The sequence below is a fragment of the Ahaetulla prasina genome, chromosome 1, assembly GCF_028640845.1.
Source record: "Ahaetulla prasina isolate Xishuangbanna chromosome 1, ASM2864084v1, whole genome shotgun sequence".
NCBI lineage: Eukaryota > Metazoa > Chordata > Lepidosauria > Squamata > Colubridae > Ahaetulla > Ahaetulla prasina.
The window spans coordinates 20,476,775-20,490,083 of NC_080539.1; the positions used below are offsets into that span (position 1 = coordinate 20,476,775).

General features: G+C 42.0%; 1 protein-coding gene across 1 annotated transcript in view; it reads left to right on the top strand.

Moving 5' to 3' along the window:
* Nucleotides 1–13,309, top strand: part of MYBBP1A (MYB binding protein 1a) — a 100,080-nt gene that overhangs the window by 51,363 nt on the left and 35,408 nt on the right. Inside the window, exons 19-23 of the mRNA XM_058164340.1 lie at nucleotides 1,019–1,176; nucleotides 1,830–1,964; nucleotides 3,626–3,749; nucleotides 5,482–5,613; nucleotides 7,142–7,210. Of these exons, the coding sequence (XP_058020323.1) occupies nucleotides 1,019–1,176; nucleotides 1,830–1,964; nucleotides 3,626–3,749; nucleotides 5,482–5,613; nucleotides 7,142–7,210 (618 nt within the window). The remainder of the gene's footprint in view (nucleotides 1–1,018; nucleotides 1,177–1,829; nucleotides 1,965–3,625; nucleotides 3,750–5,481; nucleotides 5,614–7,141; nucleotides 7,211–13,309) is intronic.

Below are 13,309 nucleotides of genomic sequence, written 5' to 3' on the forward strand. Positions count from 1 at the left end.
GGAATTAGTTGTTTAGCAGAGTGATGGCATTCGAGAAGAAACTGTTCTTGTGTCTAGTTGTTCTGGTGTCCAGAGTCCTATAGCATCATTTTGAGGGTAGAAGTTGAAACAATTTATGTCCAGGATGCCAGGGGTCTGTAGATATTTTCATAGCCCTCTTTTTAACTCTTGCAGTATGCAGGTCCTCAGTGGAAGGCAGGTTGGTAGCCAATGTTTTTTCTACAGTTCTAACTATCCATTGAAGTCTATGTTTGTCTTGTTTGGTTGCAGAGCCAAAACAGACAGTTATAGAGGTGCAGATGACAGAGATTGTGTGAGTTGCTGCTTGCAGGAATTGCCGCTTTATTTGGTCCATGTCTGATTGATTGGTTCTTCTTGGTAGACCGGTTACTGTTTTCCAAATCTCTATTTCAAAGAGATCCTATCTTTTTTCTCTCAGTTTTAGTCTCTAGGTTTTTGTGGCTGTATGTTGCCATTATAAAGATAATTGCTTTAACACTTCAGTTTTGGTGAGGCTGTCATTGAAATGTCCTTATCCGTTATGCTCCTGTTTGATCATTTCCTTTCTGTCTAACCTTTCAATCGTAGTTTGGTTTTTGTTTTTTTTTACTTCTCCAGCGCATTATCCATCTTTATTTGTTTTTGAGCCGAAGAAAACAAAACTCTTTATTTTCTCTTCTTAGCTGTCAGTTGGGCTATTTTAATTACGATTTCCAAGTATTACTATAAAACTGGAGAGGGATAGTTAATTAGCAATTCTTTTTTGGGCTAACAACCAAAAGAGTAGTGTGGCGGGTTTTTTTAATTTAATTTTATTTTGTTAAACTATTTGAAAATTACTAAATTGTATGCTTGGTTTTGGGGTGTTTTTTTTTTGAATTTCATAAATTTCTCCCGTGGATTAGATGTTAATCAGACAAGGAGTTCAACCATGGATTCCTTTCCAGGTTTTGGTTTTTCCTATAGTGGTGGGGGTTGCTGTTAATGTGATACCCGTCTCTGTTTATTTTTCATTCAGGTCCTGGATTTGGTTGAATTATTTCTGACGAAGCAGGCAGGGAATCCTCTTGTTTTCAGTGTCATTGACCCTCTTCTTTCTGTGATTGAGCACAGTATGAGCTCAGACTCCAACAAGCAAGAACAAGATTATCTCCGGAAGACTGCTGATATTTTCACGTCAGTTTCAGAGAAGCATTCGTGTGTGTGTGTCTCTGTGTGTCTGTGTGTGTGTGTCTGAGGGGGTTGGGGAAAGAAGAGAGAGAGAGAGAAAACTGTACATATGCCAAGTTACCTGTGCTGACTTGGGGTGTTTTTAATTACCTTGACCTGCACTTAATACAGTCCACAACTCGCGGGCCGTGGCCTGATCTACCTTTAGCAGCACTCTGCTGGCCATAAACGGGCTGCGTGGAGGCTCTGCAAGGCCCCAGCGCCTTCCATTTTCAGCCTCTCCGCCCTTCAGCAGCACTCTGCCAGCCAAAAACACCTGCCATGGCCACGTCTACCATGACCACGCCCCCCCCCAACCACTCCGGCTCTACGAGGTCAAACGCAACCCTGATGCGTCCCTCAATGAAATCAAGTTTGACACCCCTGCTTTAGTGGATGACTCGTAGCTTTAGGGCCTCCCAATTGTGGACATCTGGCTTAGAACCGTGACCCTATTGTGCCATTCCTCCCTGGCATTTTATCTGTATGTTATTGTACCAGTTGCATGGATTTAAATTATGACTTGCTTAGAGCCAGTGTGATAGAAAGGCTAAGCACCACTGTGGGATTTCTCTGTGATAGTTAATGTTGTTTGTGGAATGTTCTCTTTTGGTGTTTAGGAACAGCTTGTGTAGATCCAAGCAATACTGCAAAAATGTGTCCTCTATCCGGGAGGAACTGCACACCTTGCTAGAAAGTTTGGTGAAGAGAAGCTGCAAGCAGAGTGACTCTTCAGTAGCCCTCTATTACTTCAGGTAAGTTCTCTGCCCGGAACACGCACGCATCAAATGCCTTTTTAAGTCCTGCTTGAGTACAATGAGTCCTTGTCTTACAACAGTTCATTTAATGACCGGTCAAAGTTGCAAGGGCACTGAAAAAAAGATGACTTATGATCGTTTTTCACACATACGACCATTGTAATATCTCCTTGGCTGCGTGATCAAAATTCGGATACTTTGCAACTGGTTCATATTTATGATGGTTGCAGAGTCCCGGGGTCATGGGATCCATTTTTATGACCTTCTGACAAGCAAAGTCAGTAGGGAAGCCAGAATCGCTTAACAACCGGGTTACTAACTTAACAACTATGCTCCAACATTGGAAAAATTTAAGAAAATGTTGGATAGCCATTTGTCTGAAATGGCGTAGGGTTTCCTGCCTGGGCAGGGGGTTGGACTAGAAGGCCTCCAAGGTCCCTTCCAACTCTGTTATTCTATTCTATTCTATTCTATTCTATTCTATTCTATTCTATTCTATTCTATTCTATTCTATTCTATTCTATTCTGGTGGTTCAGCAGACTAAGTCTGTCTGTTATTAACACAGCTGCTTACAATTACTGCAAGTTCAAGTCCCACCAGGCCCAAGGTTGACTCAACCTTCCATCCTTTATAAGGTAGGTAAAATGAGGACCCAGATTGTTGGGGGCAATAAAAGTTGACTTTGTATATAATATACAAATGGATGAAGACTATTGCTTAACACAGTATAAGCCGCCCTGAGTCTTCGGAGAAGGGCGGGATATAAATTCAAATAAAAAAAATTCTATTCTATTCTATTCTATTCTATTCTATTCTATTCTATTCTATTCTATTCTATTCTATTCTATTCTATTCTATTCTATTCCACTCCACTCCACTCCACTCCACTCCACTCCACTCCACTCCATTCCATTCCATTCCATTAAATTTACATGCCTGCCCCAATCTCATTATCCAAAGCCATTGACTCTTAAAGGACTAAATGAACAACATTTAGTCCTTGCATTGAACATTCATCAGAGACCTTTCTTTGGATCGTTATCTAAATCTGGAGGTGATTAAAAGGAGGCTCCTTTTCCTATTAATTCCCCTGAAGGCTCACATTGCACTTTCCTCACTGCTGACTAAAAATAAATGTTTGCCTGTGCTTTACATTATAAATAATAAACTTGCATTCTCAGTGTAGAATTCTCTTGATTAGCCCTTTGCTTGCTTTATTAATTGGGCTTCCTTTTAATTTTACGAAAGATCTCTGTGAGCCACTTCAGGGACCTAATGTTATAGCACTTAGTAATAGCACTTAGACTTATATACCGCTTCACAGAGCTTTACAGCCCTCTCTAAGCAGTTCACAGAGTCAGCCTATGGCCCCCAACAACAATCTGGGTCCTCATTTTACCCACCTCGGAAGGATGGAAGGCTGAGTCAACCTTGAGCCTGGTGAGATTTGAACGGCCAAATTGCAGGCAGCCACCAGTCAGCAGAAGTAGCCTGCAGTACTGCACTCTAACCACTGCGCCACCACGGCTCTTGTTATGCTGCAAATGCAGAGGTTAGGCTCCTGCTTTTATGTAAATCCATAGGGTTATTATTTTGCTGCAAAGTATGGTATATTTAACAGCACTTTTCTTTGGCTGTTTCTTCATTCTGTTTTTAGTGGATCGTTGTACCTTTTCCGAGTATTGAGGGGAAACGCACCAGCTGATGAAATGGCTTTAGAAGATGCACAGACAAAAAAGAAAAAGAAAAATTCACAGGAAGGTGAAGGGTCACCTGGAGAGGTAAGAGGTTGCCCCCTTTACCACTCTTGGGATGATAAACACAGCTCTGTTCTGCCAATATAGGTATTTTGGAGCTGTCACCGAAAAATGCCTCCTGTATCCTGATGCTCTTCAAAAATTGGAACCAAATAAGGAAATGCACCAGCAGATATTTCCAATCACAGCTGTATCTTGGCTGGATTTGTGAGGAATCTGACGCTGAACTATCAGAGGGATGGCATTTTCTCCCTTGCTTGCTGAATAATATCATTATTATTTTTTAAGCTCTTAATGCGTTTCAAGTCTGTTGCTAATTCTAGTTTGCTGCTTCTGTAGCAATCTTTTCAGATGACACTATAAGCAAAACGATAGAGCATAAAGTATTTTAAATAAACAAGAAGATACAGGTAATTTTATAGGTATTCCCCAGGTTTTGTCAAATCTGTCCCAACATCCCTGTAGTCACATGATTGTGATCTGGGTGGCTGGCAGCTTACTATATAAATTCACCCAGCAATTATACAGTCGCCATTTGTGACCTTTCCTTCTGGCTTCCCCAGAAAGTCAGTGGGGAAGCCAGCAGGGAAGGTTGCAGGTCTCCTCCACTCCACACCCTTCCCCAGCTCCTCTGTACTTGCACTGCGTTGGCCACTTGTGCATTCCAGCACATCTTCCCTGAGTCTTGATGCACCACCCTTGTGCACTCCTGTGCACCCTCTCCACGTGTTGCTGCACCTCCTCCCCTCCATTTGTGTTCCTCTGAGCACCCTTCCTGAGTTTCCTCACACCTCTCCTCCACCCCTGTGCACCTACTCACTCCTTAACCCCACCAAGCTCCAACTGCCCCATGCCTCACTTCCCTTGCCTGCACCGGTTCATTGCATTTACTTCCACCCAGTATCAGTCACCTCAAGCCTTGCTGCACTTGTGCCGCTCTGGTCACTAGCATTCTGCCGCACAGCCCATCCTCATCTGGCAGAAGCTACTTACTTGATAGACAGACCGTTTTGTGTTTTTTTGGGGTTTTTTCCCCCGAACTGATTTTGGTTGTCAGAGGGAGCTCAGACGGGAAGGAAGTTACCAGGACTGCTTGCAACTGCTGCAGTTCAGTTAATGACGGCGGTTGGTCCTGTTGCTAAGCCATGCAGTCATGTTTCATGTCTGCACAGCTTTCCAGCAGAAATTCTGGTACCAATTGCTGCTGTTAACTTGCAAACCTCCAAAAGGTGCCATCGATTTAAAAGTCTTATTAATTCAATGAGATGATTCATTAAAGTCATGGCATAACCACCCCATATGTGTCCGTGCGTGTTGTATATACATGCCTGCAGTAGAGCTGTGCAGGCGTTAAAAATTATTTGGAAGTGTTTTGGGTTTTGCACTTTTGGTGCTTGGCACTTTGGTGTTATTTATCAAATCATTGATTTCAGGCGTCTGTGCAAACCTCCAAAAGGTGCCATCGATTTAAAAGCCTTATTAATTCAATGAGATGATTCATTAAAGCCATGGCATTTTTTTTTCCAGACCCACGTGAGATCCATTCTGCTTCTTTCTAACAATTTTTTGAAACCTGTGACTTCGATATGCATTCCCTATTTTCGCACATTTATAGGCAGGCTTACCTGTAAATCATAATTTTATTTCCTGCCTTTGTGTCACATCTTGCGCAAGAGCTATTCTTAGGAACTGTTGAATTGCGGTAAAGATAGTTGCTTTGCAAAATATTTCATCCTTCGCCTTTTTACCGTTCTAGCGCATTGATCTTGGCAGTGTGGATCTGGAGCGGGTGACTGCCGTGTACAAGGAAGCTTTGAACTTGTTTCTGACCAAACGCAAGAGCCCGCTGACTGGAGCCATGTTTCTTGACTTGTTTGAGCGCCACCCGGTAGGTGAAATGCCTCGCTTTCCCATTTTTCCACATCACTATTACAGGGTGTCTTCACTTAATGTCCACAATCAAGTTTGGCAACTTCATCACTAAGTGACGTGTTCATTAAGAGAGACATCACGTGTGGCTGCGATGGGATAAGAACCTCATCTCCATTTCTGTTGTTAAGCAAATCACCCGCAGTCATTAAGCAAGATGTTGTATCACCATGATTTGCAGTTTTATTGCTGCCTTCTCCATTGTCAGAAGCCAACTGTGAAGCACGTAGCTGGCCATCATGTAACTGTGGGATGCCACTATGTTTAGAAAGACCTTCTGGTTGTGAAGCATCCAAATCTTGATCACCTGACCGTGATCAGTGTTGCAACAGTTGTGAGGACTGGCCATAAAAGTTACTTTTTCATTGCTGTTTTAATTTCAAACAGTCGTTAAATGAGGACTACCTGTATTGACCTTGGTAAATGCATGTTTATGTGTTGCCCGTCAGATGCGTGTGAGGAAAGCATCCTCCCTCAAAGGAAAGGCATTTTTTGTTTTTTTGACCAAAGCGTAGTTTTCCATATCTCAATTAATCTTCTCTAGGATGATAACTTTGAAGTGTATTGGGGCTTCAAAACCCCCCCCCCCCTTCCCCCAAATTCCCATATTGGCTGAAAATTTTGAGAGCTGTAGCTCAAAGGTCTCCAACCTTAGCCCCTTTAAAACTTGTGGACTTCAACTCTCAGAGATCCTCAGCCAGCTTTGCTGGCTGAGGAACACTGGGAGTTGAAGTCCACAAGTCTTAAAGGGGCTAAGGTTGGAGACTCCTGCTGTAGCTAACACATTTCAAGGGAGCCCATACAGGACATTTATCAGTTATTCAGGGGTGGGTAACTATGGTAGCTTTATGACTTGAGGACTTCAACTCCCAGAATTCCTGAGCCTGCATGGCCAGCTCAGAAATTTTGGGAATTGGAGTCCATAAGAGTTACCATCGTTGCGTACCTATGGACTAATCTATAATGGAGCTGATTTTTCTTATAGGGTTCCTTCTTCTGGCATTGTGGCACGTAGTGGCACATGGACATTGTGGCACAAGTAATCAGAAGCAGGTACTGGACAACGCCTGCGATGTCAATAAAACCAGAGAAGAATAACCCTTCAATGCAGCATCCTGTTTCTGATAGGATATAAATAGGGCATGAAGGAAACAGCCTTCTCCAATGGTTGTTTGCTCAGAAGTGGTATTCAGAATTAGTATTCAGGGACAGTATCTCTGAACGTAGGGGATGTATGTGCCATCCCACTTAATAATATTGATCGTTTCTGCTACAAATTTGCCTAATCCGCTTTTAAAATCCCCTTCCACCTCATGTTGTGACAGCGAGTTCCACTAATTACCTTCTTCCTTTTGTCTGATCGACATCTCTTTATCAATTGAACTGCATGTGGGTATTTTTAAGGGGAGTTTTTGTTGTCTGTTTGCAGAATGTATTTCCAAATATGGTTCGAGCTTATTAATTGCCAGTCTTTTGCTTCCTGACAGATGATGTGCAAACAATTAATTGAGGTAGTTGTCAAGTCGATCACAGATGGAGCCCGGCAGCATCAGCAGGTAAGTGCAGATGCAAACCAATTGAGAAGGGAAAATGTGTTTTAGGCAGTGGGTGATCCAGTGCAGATTATATGCTAGGCTTACACCTTTCACTAAATGATAATTTTGTTTCTTAGCTTTTAGCTTAATAAAATGTTTGAACCCAGCCACTCCCGCTTGTAATACTTGCACCCTAGTGTTAGGTAAACCAGGTTATTAAGGCTTTTGCATCTAAAAATAATTATGCTTTAGCATAATTTTTGAGCCCAGGTTCCGAGTGAGTTCCTGTCTCATTCCTTTCCCCCTGAATTTGCAAATTTTCTTTATGGATCATATTATACCTGTGTCGCTGCTAATTATGATTAGCATCTATCAAAGTCCCTAACCTAATCAAGATAATGAGAGCTGCATTACAGTCACACATGGAGTCTTAAGATTGGGACAGGTTATGCTAAATGCTGTTTGAAGAAGGTACGAGAAGAGGATAATTCACAATTATTTTTCTTCCTACCCACATTCTTCTGTTGGGCTTCTGTCATTTGTGTCCTGTCTTTTTTGATCCTGACCAATCTCTTTCTTAATTAGGATTTGTAAATGAGCAAATCCAATTTTTGTTCCTGTCTAGTTGCTAGTTTCAGCAATAATGAAGCCATAATGCTAAATCATGATTAATACTCGGAGGGGAAGAGGGAGACATCCTGTAGCTCACTCCTACCTATCGGCTGTCCAGGTTGGGAAAATCTTTAAAGGGGATGGGTGGTCTAGAACTACGAAATATAAAGAAAGAAATAATAAAGAAATCAACCCTCCGCCAACATGGCTATTGCAGGGGATCCTGGGAATTAGTTCAGCATTGGCCACTGTCTTAAAACTTCCTCAGATGAGCATGACAAAATACTGAACAACAAGGATGTTTCTCTCATAGTTTTATTATTATTATTTGTTGAATGTATATTGCCGCCTATTCGCAGATGGCGACTCAAGGAGGCTTACAGAATATAAAACCTCATTTAAAACAATAAAACTAATATAATATAATAAAATCACCCTCCACCTTGGGAACAGCAGATCACACGAGCCATTTAATGGGCTCCATCCTGCTCTGGGTTCCCTAGACCTGCTGGCAGAACCAGGTCTTCAGCACATTCCGGAAGAGAGAGTGGGGCCCATTTTAATCTCTGAGGGAATGCTTTTCCAGAGAGAGGGAGCCACCACGGAGAAGACCCTTCTTCTGGGTCCCACCAGGTATATCTCCCTAGGGTAGTGATGGTGAACCTTTTTGGCACCCAGTGCCCAAACTGGAACGTGCGTGCATGCACAGACCAACTGGCCAGTGTGCATGCACGCACCGGCCATTTGGTCTTTGAGCGCGCCAGAGCACCAGAAAGCCTAAGAACAGCTGGCTGATGCGCACATGCCTGTTTCTTGGCCATTTTTTGGTGCTCCGGCGCCCGCAAAGACCAGCTGGCCACACACATGTGCACACCGGAAACCAGAAGAGCAGCTGGCGACAGTGCATGTGCCCACATAGAGAGCTCTGCGTGCCACCGGTTCGCTATCACGGCCCTAGAGGATGGGTACCCGCAACATTCCTCTGATGGGTCGGGTAGATGGGACCAGCAAGAGACAGTTCCTTTGATAACCTGGGCCCAAGCCATGAAGGGCTTTAAAGCACCTTGAATTGCACCAATCGGCAGCCAATACAGCTCTTGCCGGAGAGGTGATACATGTGCACACCAGGGTCTGTACAAAACCATGCTGCATTTTGCACCAACTGGAGCTTCCGGATGCTCTTTAAGGGCAGCCCCATGTAGAGCGCATTGCAATAGTCAAGATGGGAACTGACTAGGGCATGCGTGGCTGTGAGTAGGGATTGTTGGTTCAGGAAAGGGTGTAACTGGTGCACAACCTGCACAAAGGCCCACCTGGCCACGACTGCCACCTGCTCGTTGAGCAAGAATTGTGAGTCCAGGAGAACCTCCAGATTACACACAGGATCTGTTTGGGGTAGTGCCACCCCATCCAAGACCAAAGGTGGCAATTCTCCCTGAGTCAACGAACCCCAAACCCAGAGCCACTTGGTCTTGTGGGTTTTGCTATGTTTCTATGATTCATAATGGCTGCTGACCCTTTCTGCAGTCTGCCTCCCTTAGCAGTAGCAATAGCACTTAGACTTATATACTGCTTCACAGTGCTTTACAGCCTTCTCTAAGCAATTTACAAGGTCAGCCTATGGCCCCCAATATTCTGGGTCCTCATTTTACCGACCTCGAAAGGATGGAAGGCTGAGTCAACCTTGAGCCGGTCAGAATCGAACTGCTGTCAGTTGGGAGAGTCAGCCTGCAATGCCGCATTCTAACCATTGCACCCTTCCACGTGATGACCCGATTGCCACATCTTTGAACAGGCTCTTCCCTTTTTCTCTCCCCCACCCCATTTGCAAATCGTAATAACTTTGAATAAATATTAGATGGAAAAGGACAAGCTGGTAGAGCTGCTAAAGGTTGCTGTGAATGTCTAGCTCATAGTGCGCTGTCGGCAATTCCAGTAGTTATAATCTCAGGACGTGTCTAGAATGTGGAATGATGCAAGAAGATTGTTTTCCTGGGGGTATCTGTGCTCCGTATCATTGTCTCTCTGATACTGTTCATAAGTCCTGATGCTCTGCTTCCCAAATTCCACACCAAACAAACACGGTTGGGATTTTCAGCCCTTCACCCTACTCCCCACTAACGTAATTTGATTTCATTTCTTTGGCTAAGAGTCAAAATGGTTTTCTCAAATCATTCTCCCTGTGTGAATAAATGTTTTTCCTCCAGGCATGTGTAATGCATGTTTGTGTAGGGGGATTCTTTTATTTTTCTTTCTTTCTTGTTCCCCTGATTCCAGTCTTAATTTATCTCTGCGTTGTGGGCAATTTACATATTCATGCTCAAAAGTATTGTTAATTACATGGTGTTTCCTCCCAAATGAGTGAACACAGGAGTGGAGCTGTCATTCTTCCAGAGTTTTAGAAGGTGTTTACTGCTGAATCATGCCTGTAATTAAGATCAGAATGGCTTTCCCTTAAATATTCCATTGCCTTTTTAATCACGACAGTGCTTGAAATCCTGAAATCAGCTTGATTGAGGCAGCTAACAAATATAATAAATAAATAAATAGATCAGCAGTAGTAATTTTTAAATGTCTTGGTTTGCTGGGATAATGTAGTTAAAAGCTAATCCAAATATTTAAAAATATACTAGTATTTAAATAAAGGGTGCCTCCACAATTAATAGCTGCATTCTGCTTACAGTAGTTGTAAACCTAATTCTTTTACGGTTTTGAAAGCTTTTGGCATAGATGTTTCCACCAGTTGGTAAAAACGTTCTGCGTACAGTATGGCCTGTAACAGAGTGAATTATCACTATTAACTTATAAAACTGCTTTGCCTGCTGCCAGGCATAGTTATCTGGGGTTTTTTTTCCCTTGTCACTCGAACAAAATGCAACTAGCATATTTAGTAGCAGTTAAAATATGTTGATTTATTACATTTCTAAAAATTTTTACCATCGTTTAAAAAAAAATAGTAAGAGTAAGATAATTATCTTTGCCTCTCACCAATCCTAAAAGATAGACAAAGCTAAAAGATGGCACAGAAGGCTGATAGATGCCCAGGAAAGACTAGGCATAATTAATCAATCAACCAATCAATCAATAGGCCTAACATTGGTTTTGAACCTAGGCCTTCTTTCTCTCTTTCAATTCTCATATAAGTTGTGTTCATGAGAATGACATGCTTGCTCAAGGATAACAGGAGCCGTTGTGTTACTCAACCCAATTTGAACTATAAATTAATCACAACATGCTAGGCTAACATGGGATTAGCTAGCTTGTCATCTGGGGTATTGTGTGCATACAACCAATATAGAGATTCACACTGAAATAGTTTGTGAAGGGGGCTCTAAGTATTTGCTGTTCCTGTGCATGATTGATTGTAAGCCTGTATCTCCCCATCATCCCTACATACAGGAGTTCTGAATACATAAAGAGATGGGGGAAAGATTGTTGGGGGCTCTGCAAAGGGGAGTTAATATGTGACCCCCAGCAAGGTAATCCTGCATACATGATCTTTTGTTAATGGCTGGAGGGTACGTCTGATGCAGATGGTCCCGTTAGCATCACTTCCAAGTGAATTTGTTTAAGAAAATGCACATTTCAAAACACATCTTGGTTCATGTAAGGGGTATCATACTGGATTTCTTCGGGGGCTGGATCAGCATTGTAGTTCTCTGTGGGCTAGCCGGAGTGTGTGTGGGGCGACAGAACAAATCTGGCAAAAAGCATTGTAAAATGGGGCAAAACTCAGTTAACAAATTTCTCATTTAACAACATAAATTTTGGGCTCGGTTGTGGTCTTCAGTTGAGGACTACCTGTAATGACCTACAAATAAGGTGTTTCTCTAGCTTGTTATACATCATGCTAAGCTATAGTTATGTCATTTTGAAGGCCACGCTTATCCTTCAGGGATCATGCATGCTCAAAAAAGTGGCATGGGCAAGACGAAAACTAATTTTAACAATTGAAATGCAATTAAAATTATGTTAAAATAAGTAAGATAATTCAGCCCGTATAGATTCAGTCATCTTCTCTTTAGTCACATCATTCAAAGTTAAAACTTGCTGGCAGATTCTGGAAAGGCACTAGAGGCATGGCCTCTGGTGGCTCAACAGACTAAGACAGTCTGTTATTAACACAGCTGCTTGCAATTACTGCAAGTTCAAGTCCCACCAGGCCCAAGGTTGACTCAGCCTTCCATCCTTTATAAGGTAGGTAAAATGAGTACCCAGATTGTTGGGGGCAATAAGTTGACTTTGTATATAATATACAAATGGATGAAGACTATTGCTTAACACCTTTTGGGAATTATAACGGATTGTACAGGGATTGAGACTAAATTGATTTTGAATTTAATAACAGCAGCAAGGCTGTTGATTGGACAATATTGGAAGAAAAAAGAGTTACCTACAATAGACGAATGGATATTGAAAGTTACTAACTTGGCTGAGATGGCTAAAATCTCAGTTTTTTTGAAAGACAACACGCAGGAAAGATATTTAATTGAATGGAAAAAATGGATTGATTATTTACAAAACAGATATCAGATTAAGAAATATCAGATTGCCTTTGAATAATTAGGAAGTATTATTTTATGTAATGGGGGGTTGGGAAATGAAAAGATTTGGATGAGGTTAATTGGATTAGAAGGGAAAATTTTACTCTATTGGTTTATGTATAACAATACCTTGTGATTGACCCAGGAAGCCGGGGGGGGGGGGATGAAGGGGGGGGGAAGGGGGTTTTGTGGGGGGAGGGGGGAAAAAAGGGGAAAAAATGTTTTTGCTTGTTAAAACTTTTTCAATAATAATAAAAAAAAGACTATTGCTTAACACAGTGTAAGCTGCCCTGAGTCTTCGGAGAAGGGCGGGATATAAATGCAAAAAAATAAAATAAAAAATTTGAGTATGGGAGGCCTGCCGTACAAGTGGGCTACAGAACTCAGTTGAGCACCCCTGTGCTAAACTGGTTTATTTAAACATGGTTTATTGAATGATCCAATATTGATTAACTTTACTAATACTGGGTACTAGGTTTCCTGCCTGAGCAGGGGGTTGGTTCCCCAAGATCCCTTCTAGCTTTGTTATTCTGTTATCTGAACCAGTTCTTTTAAAAACCACAGTGGCTGGATTTACCTCATGTGATTAAAAATCACCTCATGTGTTAAGCTATATGGCACCAATAGTGATGTATTCTCATAGCAAGCCTTTAGTGACTACAGAGGGTCAGTTGACCAAAGGAACTGGCAGAAAGAGTGATGGGGTAAACAGAGAATGTCTTGAAATAGAAAACGGATCAATAACTGATTAGAAGATGACTTCATACTCTGCGCTATAGCCAGAGAAATCCTGATTCATTAAGATTAAAAGGTTCAGGGCGTGTTTTAAAGAAATATTAAATTACTGGTATAAAAATTCAGGTTCCAGAGAATGTACAATTTATGCTGCTTCTTTTATTTCTTAGTGAGTACATTAGGTTCAAATCCTAGAGAGCAACAATATCTAGTCTTTAAAAAGCCGAAG